The sequence below is a fragment of the Vombatus ursinus genome, unplaced genomic scaffold (assembly GCF_900497805.2).
Source record: "Vombatus ursinus unplaced genomic scaffold, bare-nosed wombat genome assembly UNPS02014816.1, whole genome shotgun sequence".
NCBI lineage: Eukaryota > Metazoa > Chordata > Mammalia > Diprotodontia > Vombatidae > Vombatus > Vombatus ursinus.
The window spans coordinates 23,992,971-24,008,212 of record NW_020954594.1 but is presented as its reverse complement, the minus strand read 5'-3'; the positions used below and the strand labels follow the sequence as shown (position 1 = coordinate 24,008,212).

The 15,242-nt window shown below is 37.2% G+C and overlaps 1 protein-coding gene across 1 annotated transcript in view; it reads right to left on the bottom strand.

Moving 5' to 3' along the window:
• Positions 1–15,242, bottom strand: part of DARS (aspartyl-tRNA synthetase) — a 78,046-nt gene that overhangs the window by 44,843 nt on the left and 17,961 nt on the right. The window contains exon 4 of the mRNA XM_027835666.1: positions 8,686–8,788. Within this exon, the coding sequence (XP_027691467.1) occupies positions 8,686–8,788 (103 nt within the window). The remainder of the gene's footprint in view (positions 1–8,685; positions 8,789–15,242) is intronic.

The window sequence follows — 15,242 nt, the reverse complement described above, 5'->3', positions numbered from 1 at the left end:
GCATTCAGAATAACAAGATGAATAAGATCTGTACTCAGTCTGGTAAAAGGGAGCAAACATATTTACTGGGTTGTGTTTTGGCTTTCCAAGCACAGGAACCAGTAAGATCAAACAAGTATCTGTGTAGGGGATAATGGAGAATATTGTTTACCTAAAGCACTGGTGGAGGGAAAAAGTATGATATAAAGTTTGATAGATAAGGTATCAGACTTTGCAGGACCTTCAAAGCCTGGCTAGAGTTTGAATGTTATTCATTAGGCAATAGGAAGCCACTTAAGGGTTTTGAGCATGTGCTCCAAGAACAAATCTGGACATAAGGAAGAATATGTCTAAAGTATTTAGGATTGGTTAGGATGAGGGTGGAGGTGAAAGGGGAAAAGCCCAATTAGGAGGCTTCTTTAAATAATTTAGACAGGTGGTAACAGTGGGATGAAAAGAAAGGTAACAAATTAAGAGGACATGACAACTGATGGATATAGACCATAAGGAAAGAACCCACTCTCATCAGACTTCATCTAAGATAATGGTTGCAGACTGCACAATGACTTAGAAAACTGTAAATTAATACTATTTATGTTTGTATTATATTTTTAGTAATTTTGTTAAATATTTCCCAGGAGTAACGCAGCTACATGACCCTAACCCTAATTTGCTCAGGCCTCAAGTTGAACACCTATGATCCTTGGACATTAGGTTCATTCAGAAGATCACAGTTTAAGAAGGACATTGATAAGCTGGAGAGTGTCCAGAGGAGGGCAACCAGGATGAGAAAAAAAAAAAAACCGTTAGTCCCTCTGTCATGAGACCAGTTGAAGGAACTATGCATATTCAGCCTACAAAAGAGAAGACTCAGAATTGTCTCCAAATATCTAAAGGGCTATCTTATGTGGAGAAGATAATCAGACCTGTTCTGTTTAGCCCTACAGAAAACAACCAAGAATAATGGATGGAAGTTGCAAAGAAGCCAATTTTGGCTTGATGTCAGGAAAATTTCCTAATAATTATGTGCCAGGTTCAAAAATGGAATGGGCTGCCTTAAGAGGTGGCGAAAATAATGTAGGAACATATTCTTGTCACAGGGAGACAGACAAGTGCTTAGATATCACCATCTGACTCCTCTACTCAATCAACTCCAGTGAATCCCTACTGACTCTAGTATAAAGTATCAATTTTCTTTGATTAGCTATTAAAGCTCTTCACAATCTGACTCTGACCTATCTTTCCAGCCTCATTGAACAATACTCCCACTCATACACAAAGTAGATTCTTAATAACTGCTTGGTGGGCTAGATATATAAAAAGTAAACTGTTAATAGCACCACCAATCAAGTACTTTTATTATAATAGAAAATTCAGCAAGGAGAAGCAAGGCCAAAGATCACACTAAAATTGCTAAGTTCTGCATTATTATTTAATTTAAAACAAAGCTTTAAAAACAAATTTATCTTACATATGAGATGTATCACCGGTATATGACACCTGAATAATACACGAAGATCTGGTTACTAAGCCTTGGAAAGTAAGTTTATAAAAACACAGTAACTATTTCTAGAATAAAAAATATTAAAAACATGGTGGGGGCTTACAAAAACATTCAGACTATAAGTGTAAGTGACAGTGGCAATGCATACATTCCTTAAAACAATCCTTTAGGGATTTTCAGATTAATAGAAGCTAGTAACTTATTAACCTTCTATTTACAGCATACTTTGTACGGAGTTTGGGGTATGTGGGGGAGATCCATGAAGATGTGCTAGACACGGTCCCATCTTCCAGGAACTCAATCAAATAGGAAGAGAGAGAGAACTGAGAGTAGTATGCAGGACAATATTTATTGTTGTTGATTTTATGTGGATCAATTAATTGTCATGTAGAGGAAAAAAAAATCTGATTCACTTTACCTATAAATTTGACCAGTCACCTTACAAAATATGTTACTAAATATATACTAGAGAACAATGGGTGGAGAATCACCAATGTTGGGAGGAAAAATGCCAGCCCAAGGTGAGTATGAGTATTATGATGACATTAATCTCTTAAGGACAATGTTGTTTTTTTAAAATTTATACGCATTACGGTATATATATATGGACTTAAGTACGTCACTTTATATTGTATAATAACCTTATATTTCATATTGTATGTAGACTTAAATACTTTAATTTTTTTAAATAAAATTTTAAATCCACAGACAGTATTATTACTCTTTTACTGACGGTATACCACCAAATAATGTTTGTCATTAGTGATGGTAAAGGGGTAGGAGCCTGAAACTAAATATTTTTTGATTCCATTCAAAATTTCATTTTCATAATTACTTCTTTATCCAGTTATTGCAGAAGACAGAATCATAGTAGTTTTTTCTGTCATACATATAGCTACATTTAGTACAACAAAAATGGATATGGAAATTATTGCTTAACATTAACAAAATGGACAGCAAATTAAACAGAATTTCAAAAGTGTGGCAGTGGACTTTTAAATAATAACTCTTTAGATGTATCTGTAATAAGCCACATCCAAATTAAAAAATTCTAATTCTTAAAGAAATGACAAAGCTGTAGGGTTAGAAATGAGTTTGGTTCATTAAAGTACTGTAAGTTACTTATTTGCAAAATGCATCAATAAAGCTGCTTCAGTAAACAGAGATTATATGAACAATTCAGTAAATCAAAAGCTCAGTGGTTTGGACCATAAACCCTAAGTATCAGATTCCTTGTCCTCTTTCTCATTATAAGCTAAGGTACTTCCAGTATAGTGGAAAAAAACTATATGCTAATACATTTAGACCACAACAGGTTATGAACACGGATAATAGCTTCCACCTTCTTGGGTGGTTGTGAGGATAAAATGAGGTAACATTTGTAAAGTGCTTTACAAACCTTAAATACTATATAAATGCAACAAAGGCCATCCCAAAAGTCTTACTGAAACTTTTAAACTTTTATAGTGTAAAACTGTAATAAATATTTTAGAAAACCCTTACGTATGAATAAAAATTATTAATTACTAACTATTTGGAAAGCACTGTGCCAGGCACAGGAACACAAAGAGAAAAATAAGACAGTCCCTGCTGTCAAGGAGTTCATATTCTAACACAGGAAGAGGTTTCAGATATTCATCACACTGGAAAGGTCCCATGGTCCCTACAGTCTAGTAGCAAAGCAGATGGTAATGCATCTTTGTTAATGTTATTTACATTGAAAAGATTATATCCATTTTTGATGCTAAATCATTTGACAGTGCCAAGGACTTCAATGGAAAGACCTTTCTTTTCTGGGTCTTCAGCAGCTGTTTCTGGTGAAAAGGTAGGGGCTCCAACACCCACAGAAGCAGTTAGCAGATCACGTCTCTACAAGGGTTGATTCCTCAGATGTTGGCTATAAGGGCTAGGCTGAAAGGCTGGCTGGTGGTTAGTGGGGTGTTTTAAGTTCAAGTTAGGGTTCAGGTCTGTGCAGGTAATCCTTACAAACAAGATTTTTATAGAATTTCGCAACTTTAAAGCTAGAGTGATTTTAGAGATGAGCAAGTCCAACGTCTGATTTTACAAAAGACAACAAAGCCCAAGGAGGTTAAATGATTGTTTTAGGTCACAGAGCAAAGAAATGACAAACTTGGGAATAGAACCCAATTGTGAACCAGTCCAGTGATTTCTCTGCATTTTTTGCATATTGTTCTCCCTGCATGAGTTACTCCAACATCTGTGTAAAAGCAGAGCTCCTCAGAGAACACTACTACTTCACTAACACCAGTAAAGGAGCCAGGGGACAAATCTGGCCCTACTTGCCCCTGTGAACAATGTTCTGTTTTGCTCGAAATCAATGTCACGAAGCTATGGGCCTTGAGCTATTTTTCCAAGAGGCCTAAGAATTTGTAGTGTTCCACCTGCCTGTGCCTCTTTTGACCAATGACAAACATTTATTAACTGTCTGGTCTGGGACTGAGCTACAACTTGAAATCACATAAAAAAGTCAATTTAACTGGTCCAGATAAAGATTTCTCACTGTTAACTTATCATAAATCTCTAAACTTACAGATAGCATGTATCAGGTGAACTTCCCTTTAAGGTATCAAAAAAATTAACATGCTTAATAGTTAATAACTGGGCCTGATTACAGCCACAGAGAATAATCAATGAGCACTTACCAAGTGCCTACTATGGGAGGGGCATTGTGCTGGGCAGTGATGATAAAAATATAAAAATGAACCTGTCTCTTCCCCAAGGAGCTCAAGAACTAAACCACTAGCTCAAATACCACATTAAACCTATCACACAAAATGACTCCACAGAGCTCTGTGTAACCAGTTCAAGTCCTTGTTAATTTGCCACAGTTCTGCTAGGAAGCCCCCCCTTTCTCTCACCTACTCAAACGGCTCTGTGATCTCACACCAAAAGTTCTATCCTTTGACACAGGTCACAGCCCACCCACCTGTGCCCATTCTCATCCTTGTCCTTCCAAAAGGTCAATGCAGGGGGTCCATTTAACATGCTAGAAGGTTTTTGTTTGTTTGTTTTTACTTATGGTGAGAGTACTAGTAGAATGGGCAGGTAGATAGGGCAGTGGAAAGACTTAACAGTTCAATTCTGGTCTCAGACATTAGCTGTGTGACCCTGGGCAAGTCACTTAGCCCTGTTTGCCTTAGTTTCCTCATATGTAAAATGAACTGGAAAAGGATATGGAAAACCAGGCCACTATCTCTGCCAAGAAAACCCCTAATAGGGTCATGAAAAGTTGGACATGACTGAAACAACTGAACAACTGGTAGAGCACTCTGACTTTCCACTTGTCATTCCTTGTTCTTGTCAAGTGACCATCTTCTCTTTCTTTGATATAATTTCTTCACGACATTCTTTACTTCACAGTCACTATGTGGCGTTTCCACTGTCCTCTGTGATATTCACCTTTAGTTCTTCAGAAAAGTGGTGCTTCAGGGCTTGCTGCTATACATCAACACAAGTATTGAAAAGCTGGGCCTTCATTGCTATGGGATGCTCAGGTTTAGTAAAGTATGGCTCAGTATTTTTGCAGTTTCCAAAAGCAACCCTTTTTAAAAAATCCGAGGCCAGTTCACTATCTACCTGTATTGCCTGTCCTAAATATATTTTGTTGGACAAGTGTTATCTTGGGTGTCCATGTAGATAGATGAATGTTGAAATCTGGACAACAGTCTTCATTTTTTTCTTTCCTGTGTGGCCAGACAGACCCAACTCCTTTGAGTAATTACAGAACCTGGAGGTTCTATAATATCACGAGGACAATGCAATTAACACTATGTTATCTGCAAACAGCAGCATTTAAAGCACTATTCACAGGGATTCTCTCTTTAACCTGGATTCTGCACTGGATCTCCTCTACCACAGTGGCAAATGCTTTCAAAAAGCATACATCTGTTTCAAGTTTTGCTCAATGTTTACTATCAGAGGGTTAGTAAACAGGGTTATTTCTGTTGTTACAAATTCTAAGGAATCATAAATGCTTGATGGAGCCATGTAAGACCCCTTGTTGCACAAGAGCCCATAAAAGGGAATGTTGTTCTACCGAGCTAAATGTTTTTTCAAAATTGATCAATAAGCACAATGATGTTTCATATTTTCTACACATTTCAGCCAATTGTGAGATGGTAAAGACACAATACATTGTTGAATACCATTTGCAAAAGCCTACTTGTTCTTCATTGAGGATGTCCTTAATTCATGGATAAGATAACCTCAAAAATTTTTGCCATAGATGGAAGAGTAGGCATATAAACAAATAGTTATTGATGTTCTCTTGGTCACCTTTTTTTTTTGGTACTGATAAAGTATGAGACTATTTTCCCCTAAGCCACTGGTACCTTATAGCTTATAAATTGGTCCGTCAATGCCTTCATAACTGTATCACTTCTAACAGATCTCCTTTCTCTATTTAAAGCCATTTGGCTGCTTTCCCCATCTTTGCTTTTTTTTTAGTGTCATCCCTAGTTCTCTTTTAAGCACCTCAGAGATTGGCGGTAGGGTTCCAGTGTGGCATATACTGGGGTCACTATCCTTGCTGGAGAAAAAAGTTTGTTTTAACAGTTTTTGCAAATACTTTCCATTTTCCTTTTGTTAGCAGTTGTCCTTTCATTTTTATCCTTGAATTGAATGCCCTTGAGATGTCTGCTCAGTATGGCCTCACCCCCCAATTACCTTTAACGACTTTGTATTTATCTTCTTTAGACTTATTCTCTATACATTTATATACATGCTTGTTGTCTTCCATTAGAATGTTAAGCTCCTTGTGAACAGCCATTATCTCACCACTCCTATCTGTATAACTAGTGCCTAAATGCTTGTTCACATAAGGGGCTTAATAAATGCTTGATGATTGACCGGCATCTTGCAAAGCTTTTTTTTCTTTCCCTTTTAAAAAAAAATTATTTATTTTTAGTTTTTAACATTCACTTCTATAAACTTCTGGGTTTTAAATTTTCTCCCTCTCCCTCCCCAAGACAGCATACAATCTGATATAGGCTCTACATATACATTTCTATTAAATATATTTTCACAGTAAAGAAGAATCAGAACCAATAGGAAGAACCACAAGAAAGAAGAAACAAAACAAAACAGAAGAAAAAAAAGAGCCAATGGTATGCTTAAATTTGCATTCAATCTCCAAAGCTCTTTCTCTGGATGTGGACAGCATTTTCCATCATGAGACCTGGAGTTACAATGTTCAGATTCTTAAATGAATTTCCTTACCGCATCTTCGAACCAAAATATTTTCTGTGGGAATGTACTACTAAAACTGTAATAATCTGCATGATCTCACATATATAATTGACATCATACTGTTTACCTTCTCAATGGGTGGGAGGACTGGAGGGAAGGAGAGAATTTGGAATTCAAATTTATAATACATTTTTAAAATACTTTTTAAAAAATGAACACTACACATAAATTTAAAGTGTTTTTTTTGGTGGGGGGAATAAAAATCAAGGGAACACAGCTTGTTTTTTCAAAAACGTTTTTGGAGGCGTTAGTTTCATACCACTTTTGCATTGGACAAGAGGGGCAAGATAAGTCCTGTTCTATTTTAAGTATAGGTAAATTAATTCATTGGTTACCTTCCCCAGCATTTTACTGAATGCAAGTTAAACAAATACATACATATACACACAATAAAATATATATATATACATATAAATATGTATGTGGTTTTTTTGCTTTGTTTCTGTCTGTGGACCTGTGATTTTCTGAGTATAAAGAGTTACTGATGAGGAACTTTGTTCAAAGTAGATCAGCACCTTTGCAACTCTGGCCTGGATTTACTACCTCACCAAGAGATTTTGCCCAGGGTTACACATCCAGTATATGTCAGAGACCAGACTTGAATACAGGTTCCTCCTGACTTCTTGACTCCTGACCAGCTTTAATCTACTACTCCATAATGCCTCTTGTATTTGTATGCGCGCGCGCGCGTGTGTGTGTGTGTGTGTGTGTGTGTATCTTTGTGTAAAAATGTTTATATGCATGTATATGTAAGATGTTGCTTTTACAGTCACTTTTCTTTTTTAGGTGTACTACAAATGTACAAACAACTCTCAAGGATTCAAAGTATACCTATATCACATCAAGGCTAATGGTCCACTAGTCTGTAAGAGTCCAAATCTTTTTTGAGGAGGTGGAATGGAGTATCCAATCTAATTAAAAGATCTTTGAGGTTAGAACTTTGCTCTGGGATGCAACAACAAAAACAAACCAAAAAAATGCTTCCTTACACAGAAGGTGCTTAATAAAATGTTTGCTGTATTGAGCCTATCCTCATAAGCACAAACTGGCTACAGTTTAAAAAGCATGCTTTCACATGAAAAGAAAAGTATGCTGCCTGGGAGAGGGAAAAATTAAGAAAGGCCCACCCATCCACCACTATACACAAATTCTCCAGCTTACCACGAACATATGCATATATAAAACAATATATCTATGGTTCATAATCACAAAAGAAATCTCTTTTCTTACTTGTAGTCACAACTAAACAAGGCTATCAAATATGCTTCTAAATGAACTGTAGGTTAGATGTTCTAAGTTTAACATATATGTGCGTGCATAAAAACAAAGGAAACTATTTCTCCATTAAAAATAAAATGTATGTGTACACCTCCACTTCCACCACTTAGTTTTCTTCCTTTTAAAAATCTTTAGTCTTCCATGAGCTAGCAAAAGAAAATACAAACTATGATGGCAAAGTTAAAATTAATGTGATTTGTAGTACTATTTTTACTTTCTTCTAACTCAGGAACCTGCCTACAATACTCCTTCCTTTCAAAGTAATATTGTTTTTGTTGTTAATTTAGTTTGAAAAACCTGTTGCTCAACTATAAAGCTCATGCTTTAAAAAAAAAAAAAAGACATCCAAATGTAAGAGAATGAAGTTGTCCTGTGATGCTGGAGCTGCCAGGCTTTTTGTTACTCAGTCTGAAAGTCAGTGTGGGCTGTCTCTGGAAAGACTGCTACTTCAGCACTTCCAAATGAATTTCAAGTCTATGCACTATTTTATCTTTTGTAAGTTTAATGTATTCAGCAATAGTGAGCTGACAATTTAAATAACTACATTTAAAAACAAACGATGCATTGATGTTAATGTGCGAAAACGGTCCCAACCCCTGGGAGTCTTGGTTCCCACCATTGTATACTCTGACAACAGGATATAATTGCTTACTTACTTGGCAGCAAATTTTACCATCTGCTTGCTTGCATGGTCTCCCACAGCCACAAGAGCCTGGACATTAAACTGCTGCTGACGTAGTACTAAGAAACATTGCTTCCCTGAATAAAGAAATAGAAACAATGCAGGTATATTAGGATCAAACTACTTCATTTTTTTTTTTGTTACAAAGAGGGAAAATGTTTCTTCACTTTAAAATAAGGCTAAAATTCCAAAACCAAATGATCATATGCATATGGAAACCTCTTTACCTTATTTAAAAAAAAAAAAAGGCTCAGATTCTTAAAATCTGGCCTGCTTGCATTAGTGATACAAATACTTAGATTCTGCCCAATATGACAGATGTTCTAATAAACCTTGTCTTTGGCTGGAAAAAAAAAAAAAAGCCTCTCACCCTGTTATTTGCCATTAATAAGTAATTTAAAACATTTATGCAAGTTATAGAACTCAAATCAGAACAACATAACAAAAACACAACCTTTAACAAAATACACACAATCTTTTAGGAAAAATGCTTTTTTCTTGCATTATGAATTTAGTATTACTGCAACTTCTATTAACTTCAAGTCACTTCTATAAAAAGCAATATAGTAAATAGAGAAGCTCATGTTCTCAGTTTCCTTTACTTCTCCATTGATAATTACCCAATCATTTCCCGTTTATAGTAGTACTATTATTTTCTATCACAAATGTTCTAGGTACCCATTTAAAGTTTTTTCCTTAAAAGATTTTTCTCAAGTCTTGCTTCTTTCCTATTCATCAATTCAAAATCATACAATTTTAGAGACAGAAGGGACCTCCACACTCATAGGACCATAGGACCACAGATCTGGAGCCGGAAGGCCCTCAGAGATCATTTAGTTCCATCTACTCATTTCCCAGATGAAAAAACAGGCATGGGGCAGTTAAGGTTACACAGTAGTGTGCTTCAGAGGTAGAATTTGAATCCAGGTCCTCTGACTCCAACACCTCTTTCCACCACGCCACACTGCATCCCATCACTAACTAATCCACTCCTCTCACTTCACAGGTAAGAAAACAGACTGAAAAGTTTAATGACTCATTCACAAATTTAAGAGCAGCAACTAGGATCCAGGTCTCCTACATTATAATTTATTGTTTTTGCCTATACTCCTCTTTCCCTTTTATATAAAAATGTCATCCTCTTGAGGAACAATGGAATTGGAATTAGAAATCATGGGATCATAGATCTAGAGCTGGGAGATATTTAAAAAATGTCATCTAGTCAACCCCTTATGTTTTGTGTGTGTGTGTGTGTGTGTGTGTGTGTATGTATGTGTGTGTGTGTGTGTGTGTGTGTGTGTGTGTGTGTATGAGGAAACTAAGGCCAGGGAGGTAGACTTGCCCAAGGTCACACAGGTACAGGTACTCTTAGGTTTGACTCCAGGCTCTGTCATTTACCAAGTATATGATCTCTAGAATGTAATTTAACCTCTCTCAACCTATTTCCTCATCTGTGAAATGAGGAAGATACCACCCCTTATTCTTCCAAGGCAGACTCTGGAGGAGCGTCCAATCGAACTTTGGGAATCAGTTTCCTCCATAGCATTTAAATCTAATTTAAAATTTATAATTGCTATTCTCATTATCACACACTTAGAGCTTTAAAAAAGAAAAGAAAATCTAAGAATATTCCTTGATTAAAAAAAGAGAGATGTTCTATGTGATGTCTCTCCTGATTCTCTCCAGCTGTCAATGCTCTCTCTCCCAAAACTATCTTGTATTTATTTTGAATGTTTTATATAAGCTTAAATATATACATGTTTTCTCTCCCAATAGAATGTACGCTCGGGGCATGGATTATATAATTTTTTATCTCTGTATCCCTATTACCTGGCACATAGTACGGTCTAAATAAATGCTTAGTTGATTATAGTTAGCAAATCAAAATGTTATTTGTTGAGTCTTCCAAAAGGATGTCAAGTTCCAGTTAAATATAAAAGAATAAAAACACAGTCTCAATTATAGACATAATCTACTTAAATTGTTGACCATACCTGGTTAACTGGAGTATTTGTATCATTTCTTTATCCCAAAGCCACAATTCTATGTTTTCCAATCCATCTGCTAAAATAATTTTAAAAATCATACAATGGGAAAACACTTTGTGGCATGGCCTCAAGATGGTAGTTTATTATCATGGGAGAAATTCTAGATACCTAAAAACAACAATGTCCATCTTTAAGAGTTGCCTTGAACTAACTCCAGATTGTTTAAAAAGAAAAAAGAAAGAAAGAAAAGAGTGAGACACTGAAGAAGGTACATTTACCATCACCTTATTCTAATGACGTGCTGGATCTGGAGACCAGTCTTCTAGAATTCTCAACTGTCAGTAAATTCAGAAATGCAACCCCAAACCCAAGGCTCTAGCAACAAAATAAGACTGAGCAACAAAGTTATAATGAAAACTTCTAAGAAGAGCTGAGGATTATCCCCATTGTGTAGTTTCTTGTCATGTTGTTGACCAGAGGGACAGGACCATCTGGACTGGCTGGCAATGTCTATAAAAGGCCAGAAGTTACTCTAGAAAGCTGAGATGCATGGGAGAAGTAACATGAGACAGAAGAGATAAAAAAGAAAAGCAGCGAGAATAGAATGACAGAGATTAGAAGTAGGAGCAGCTGGAGTAGAGTACTGGGAATAACAGACACTGATATTAACATGGAAGCAAAAAAAAAAACCAAAGTCAGAGAAGACAGAACAGTGCTATCATCTGGGGTGGGGAGGTACAACATCCATCTTCAAATTTTTAAAAAATCATTATTGATATCTTCTTTTCATATGAACTTCATTTCTGAAAACATCCCTCTCACCTCCTCTATTCAGCAAGCCATCTCTTATAACAAAGATTTAAAAAGAGAAAAATAACTATTCAGCAAAACATACCTAGTTTGACAATATTTTGCACCCAAAATTCCCTGGCCCCAGCCCTCCTCTCAAAGGATCCTCTTCTCTGGGCCAAGCTTTGTCATTATAATCATACACAGTTCAGTTTTGCAACATTCAACTCAGTAGCCTTTGAAGACACAGCTCTAACCTGCTTTGAGAGAGGCAAGGATGGAGGAAGGGAGAGACAGAGAGACAGACAGCAACACACAGAGACTTGGAGTCAGAAGACCTGCTCTGTCACTCACTGGCTTTGGGGAAGCCACTTGACTTCTCCAATTCTTAATCTTTTCACTTGTAAAGTGAAAATGTGGACTACTTGATCCTTAAGGTTTCTTTTAACTCCTTGAATATGATTCCATGGCAATAAATACAATTCTGCAGTTCAGGAGGTATTAATAAGTGTACAAAGGAGTGGCAAGATAAGCTATTAATAAACTTACTGTTTTCCTCAATACAACCAACAGAACAAACCTATATATTATTATCTGGATTATAAATTTCCTCTAGTGAAAAGCACAAAGCAAAATTTTAAGAAAAATTTCCTAGTATCAAAAGAGAAAACAATAATCTATACATGATTTGAAAAGCAATAGCAGAAACACTGCTATCTATATCAATGGAGCAGAAGGGCAGCCTGATTGTTCCCCAGTACCTGCTAGGGCTTTACTACCAGATAAAAAAACATTAGCACTGTCACTGATCAGTAAGTGCAATATTGCTTCGGAAGTCCATCAAAGTATCTACCATGTGCGAGGCACTGCAGAGGACCCTAATATAAAGGAAAGAGTGCCGGATATGGAGTCATCTGTGTGTCCTTAGGCAACTCTCTCAGCCTCTGTGGGCACCTCAGGTGAAAAAAAAAAAAAAAGGAGGTGTGAGTTCACAGAAGCTCAAGCCTCTGTAGCTCTAAAATCTATGATCCCATGATATATGATCCTTTCATACAAAGACACAAATGAAACACTCTTTGCCCTTAAGATATTTACATACTATAGAGGGAAATGCATGTCCACATCAGATATGTAAAACAGGAATACAAAACAAAACAGGGTAAAAATTTTTTAAGGAGCGGAAAGAGGTACTTGCAACTATTGGCATCCTCCAGGTAGGAGGAAGCATTTGGGTTGAATTTTGAAAGGAACTGGGTATTGTAAAAGGCAGAAACAAGGTGGGGTGGTGGCATGCCAGCAGTGTGTATGGAGATCATGGCTAATTGATTGTGACTGTCTTCCTAAGGCTGAACCCTTCTTACATCTCTGGTCTAACTTAACTGGGTCATGATTAATACTTCTTGGATAAACTGCTTTGTTTGATAGGATTTTGGTCTACAGACCAATATAATTTCTGAATATGAATTCAAAATTTTAAAATAAAATCCTATCAAACAGATGTTCATAGTATACCCTCATACTACAGGACTTCAACATATATACTGATTTCCCCCCAAACATCCTAAGCACTCAGTTCAACCTGTTCACTTCCCATGACTCCTCCACCCTACCGTAACTACACAACAATGATGATCAGACCCATGATCTTGCATTCACACACAAATATACCTCTTTCATGTTCCAGAATTCCCAAATCCTCTTATCTAACCATAATCTACCGGATTTTCACCTCTCCTTCTGCCTCCTCTTACCAAACCCTTTGCCTGCATCATGACCTCCAATACCTCAACCAATTCTCTCTCATCTCCCTTGCACTAACCACTCTCTTCTCTTTTCCCCATCTTGACCCCTTGGTAAACTAATTCAACTCTACACTGTCCTCTTCTCTTGAATCCTAACCCCTCCTTATCATATTTCCAATTATGCCCAGTCAAGCCTCAGTGGATCACTTCCACCATTTGCAACCTTTCTCCTGTATAGGAGCTGCTGAATAAAGATGAAGAAAACCACATAACTAATTCTCCTGGTTCCACTACAAATTTATATTATACAACCTCAACAGGGCCCTTCCCCGTGCTAGGTAATCCTATTATGCCTCCCTTATCAACTTACTATTCTACTCTTCACAGTGGTTCCAAACCTTTTCATTCCGCCTCAAACCAACCATGGTGTACCCTCCTCACCCCCAGGGCCACTTTTTCATCGGAAAACTTTGCCTATTTTACTGAAAATATTGAGGCTATTTGCTGAGAGCTCCCTTTTCTCTCTCATTCTCATCTCAGGTCACTTTAGGTATCTTCTGCCACTATGTCCTTCATCTCTGTCATACATGGTAAGGTAGCCTTACTCCTTATCAAAGAGTATCCTTGTCTTCTCCACTTGCTCAACCCATTCCAATCCATCCTGTCTCCTTCAACAAATTGCTTCATCTGTCATCCCCCTTCCATCACTTTTTATTTGCAATTTCTCCCTCTCTACTGGGTCATTCCCTATTGCTTACAAACATACTCATGTCTCCTTAACCCTCAAAAAATCCTTCCTTCATCTTTCTCTCCCTGCTAACTCTCTTCCTATATTTATTCTGCCTTTTGTAGCTAAACTCCATGAGGCCTTCTACAGTTGACACCTCTATTTCCTCTCACTCTTTTTAACCTTTTACAATCCAGCTTGACCTTATCATTCCACCCAAAATGCTCTCTCCAAAGCTACCAGTGGTCTCCTAGTTGCCAAATCCAACAGACTTTTCTAATCCTCATTCTCCTCTTCCCTCTCTGCAGCCTGATATTATCTTCTCTCTAGATTTTTGTACATTACTCCCCCTCTAACTACTCAATCGCCTTTGCTGTATCCTCATCCAGATCATGTCTTCTAACCATAGGTGTCCCATAAGGTTCTGTACTAGGTCCTCTTCTCTTTCTCCCCTATGTCATTTGACGATCTTATCAGTTCTATGGATTTATTTACCATCTCTGGGCTGACAATTTTAAAAATTAACCTATACTGCTCCAATCTCTCTGTTGACCTCCGAATTCAAATGTCCATCAGTCTTCAGACACCTTGAATTGGATGTCCATTAGGTATCTTTAATTAGACACATCCAAAATGGAATTTCTTTTCCCCTAAATCCTCTCCACCTCTAACTTTCCCTCCCTCTTACTGCAAAGGACGTCACTATCTTCTTGATTATCCAGGTCTGCAACCTGGGCGTCATCTTCAACTCCTCACCATTTCTCTCACCCCTTTCTCCCTCAATCTTTTTTTTTTTTTAAACTATTGCAACATCTCATGAATCAATCTCCTTCTCCCTTGACACTACCACCACTCTGGTATATGCCCTCTTCTCATGCCTGGACTGTTGCAAAAGCTTGCTAATGGGTCTGCCTGCCTCAAGTCTCTCCCCACTCCAATTCATCCTTCATCCAGCAGCCAAAGTGATTTTCCTAAAGCACAGGTCTGACCATGCCACTTCCCATTCAATGAATTCCAATGGCTCCCTATTACCTTCAGGATCAAATTAAAAAACAAAATAAAACAAAACAAACAAACAAACCAAAAAAACAAACCCAAACACCAAAACAAAAACCTTTTGGCATTTAAAGTCCTTCACCACCTAGCCTCCTTCTTCTACCTTTCTGGTCTTCTTACATCTTATTCCCTGTCATATACTCTTTCATCCAGTGACACTGACTTCCTGGCTGTTCCATGAACAAGACAACCCATCTTTCAACTCCAAGCATTTTCTCTGGCTGTCTCT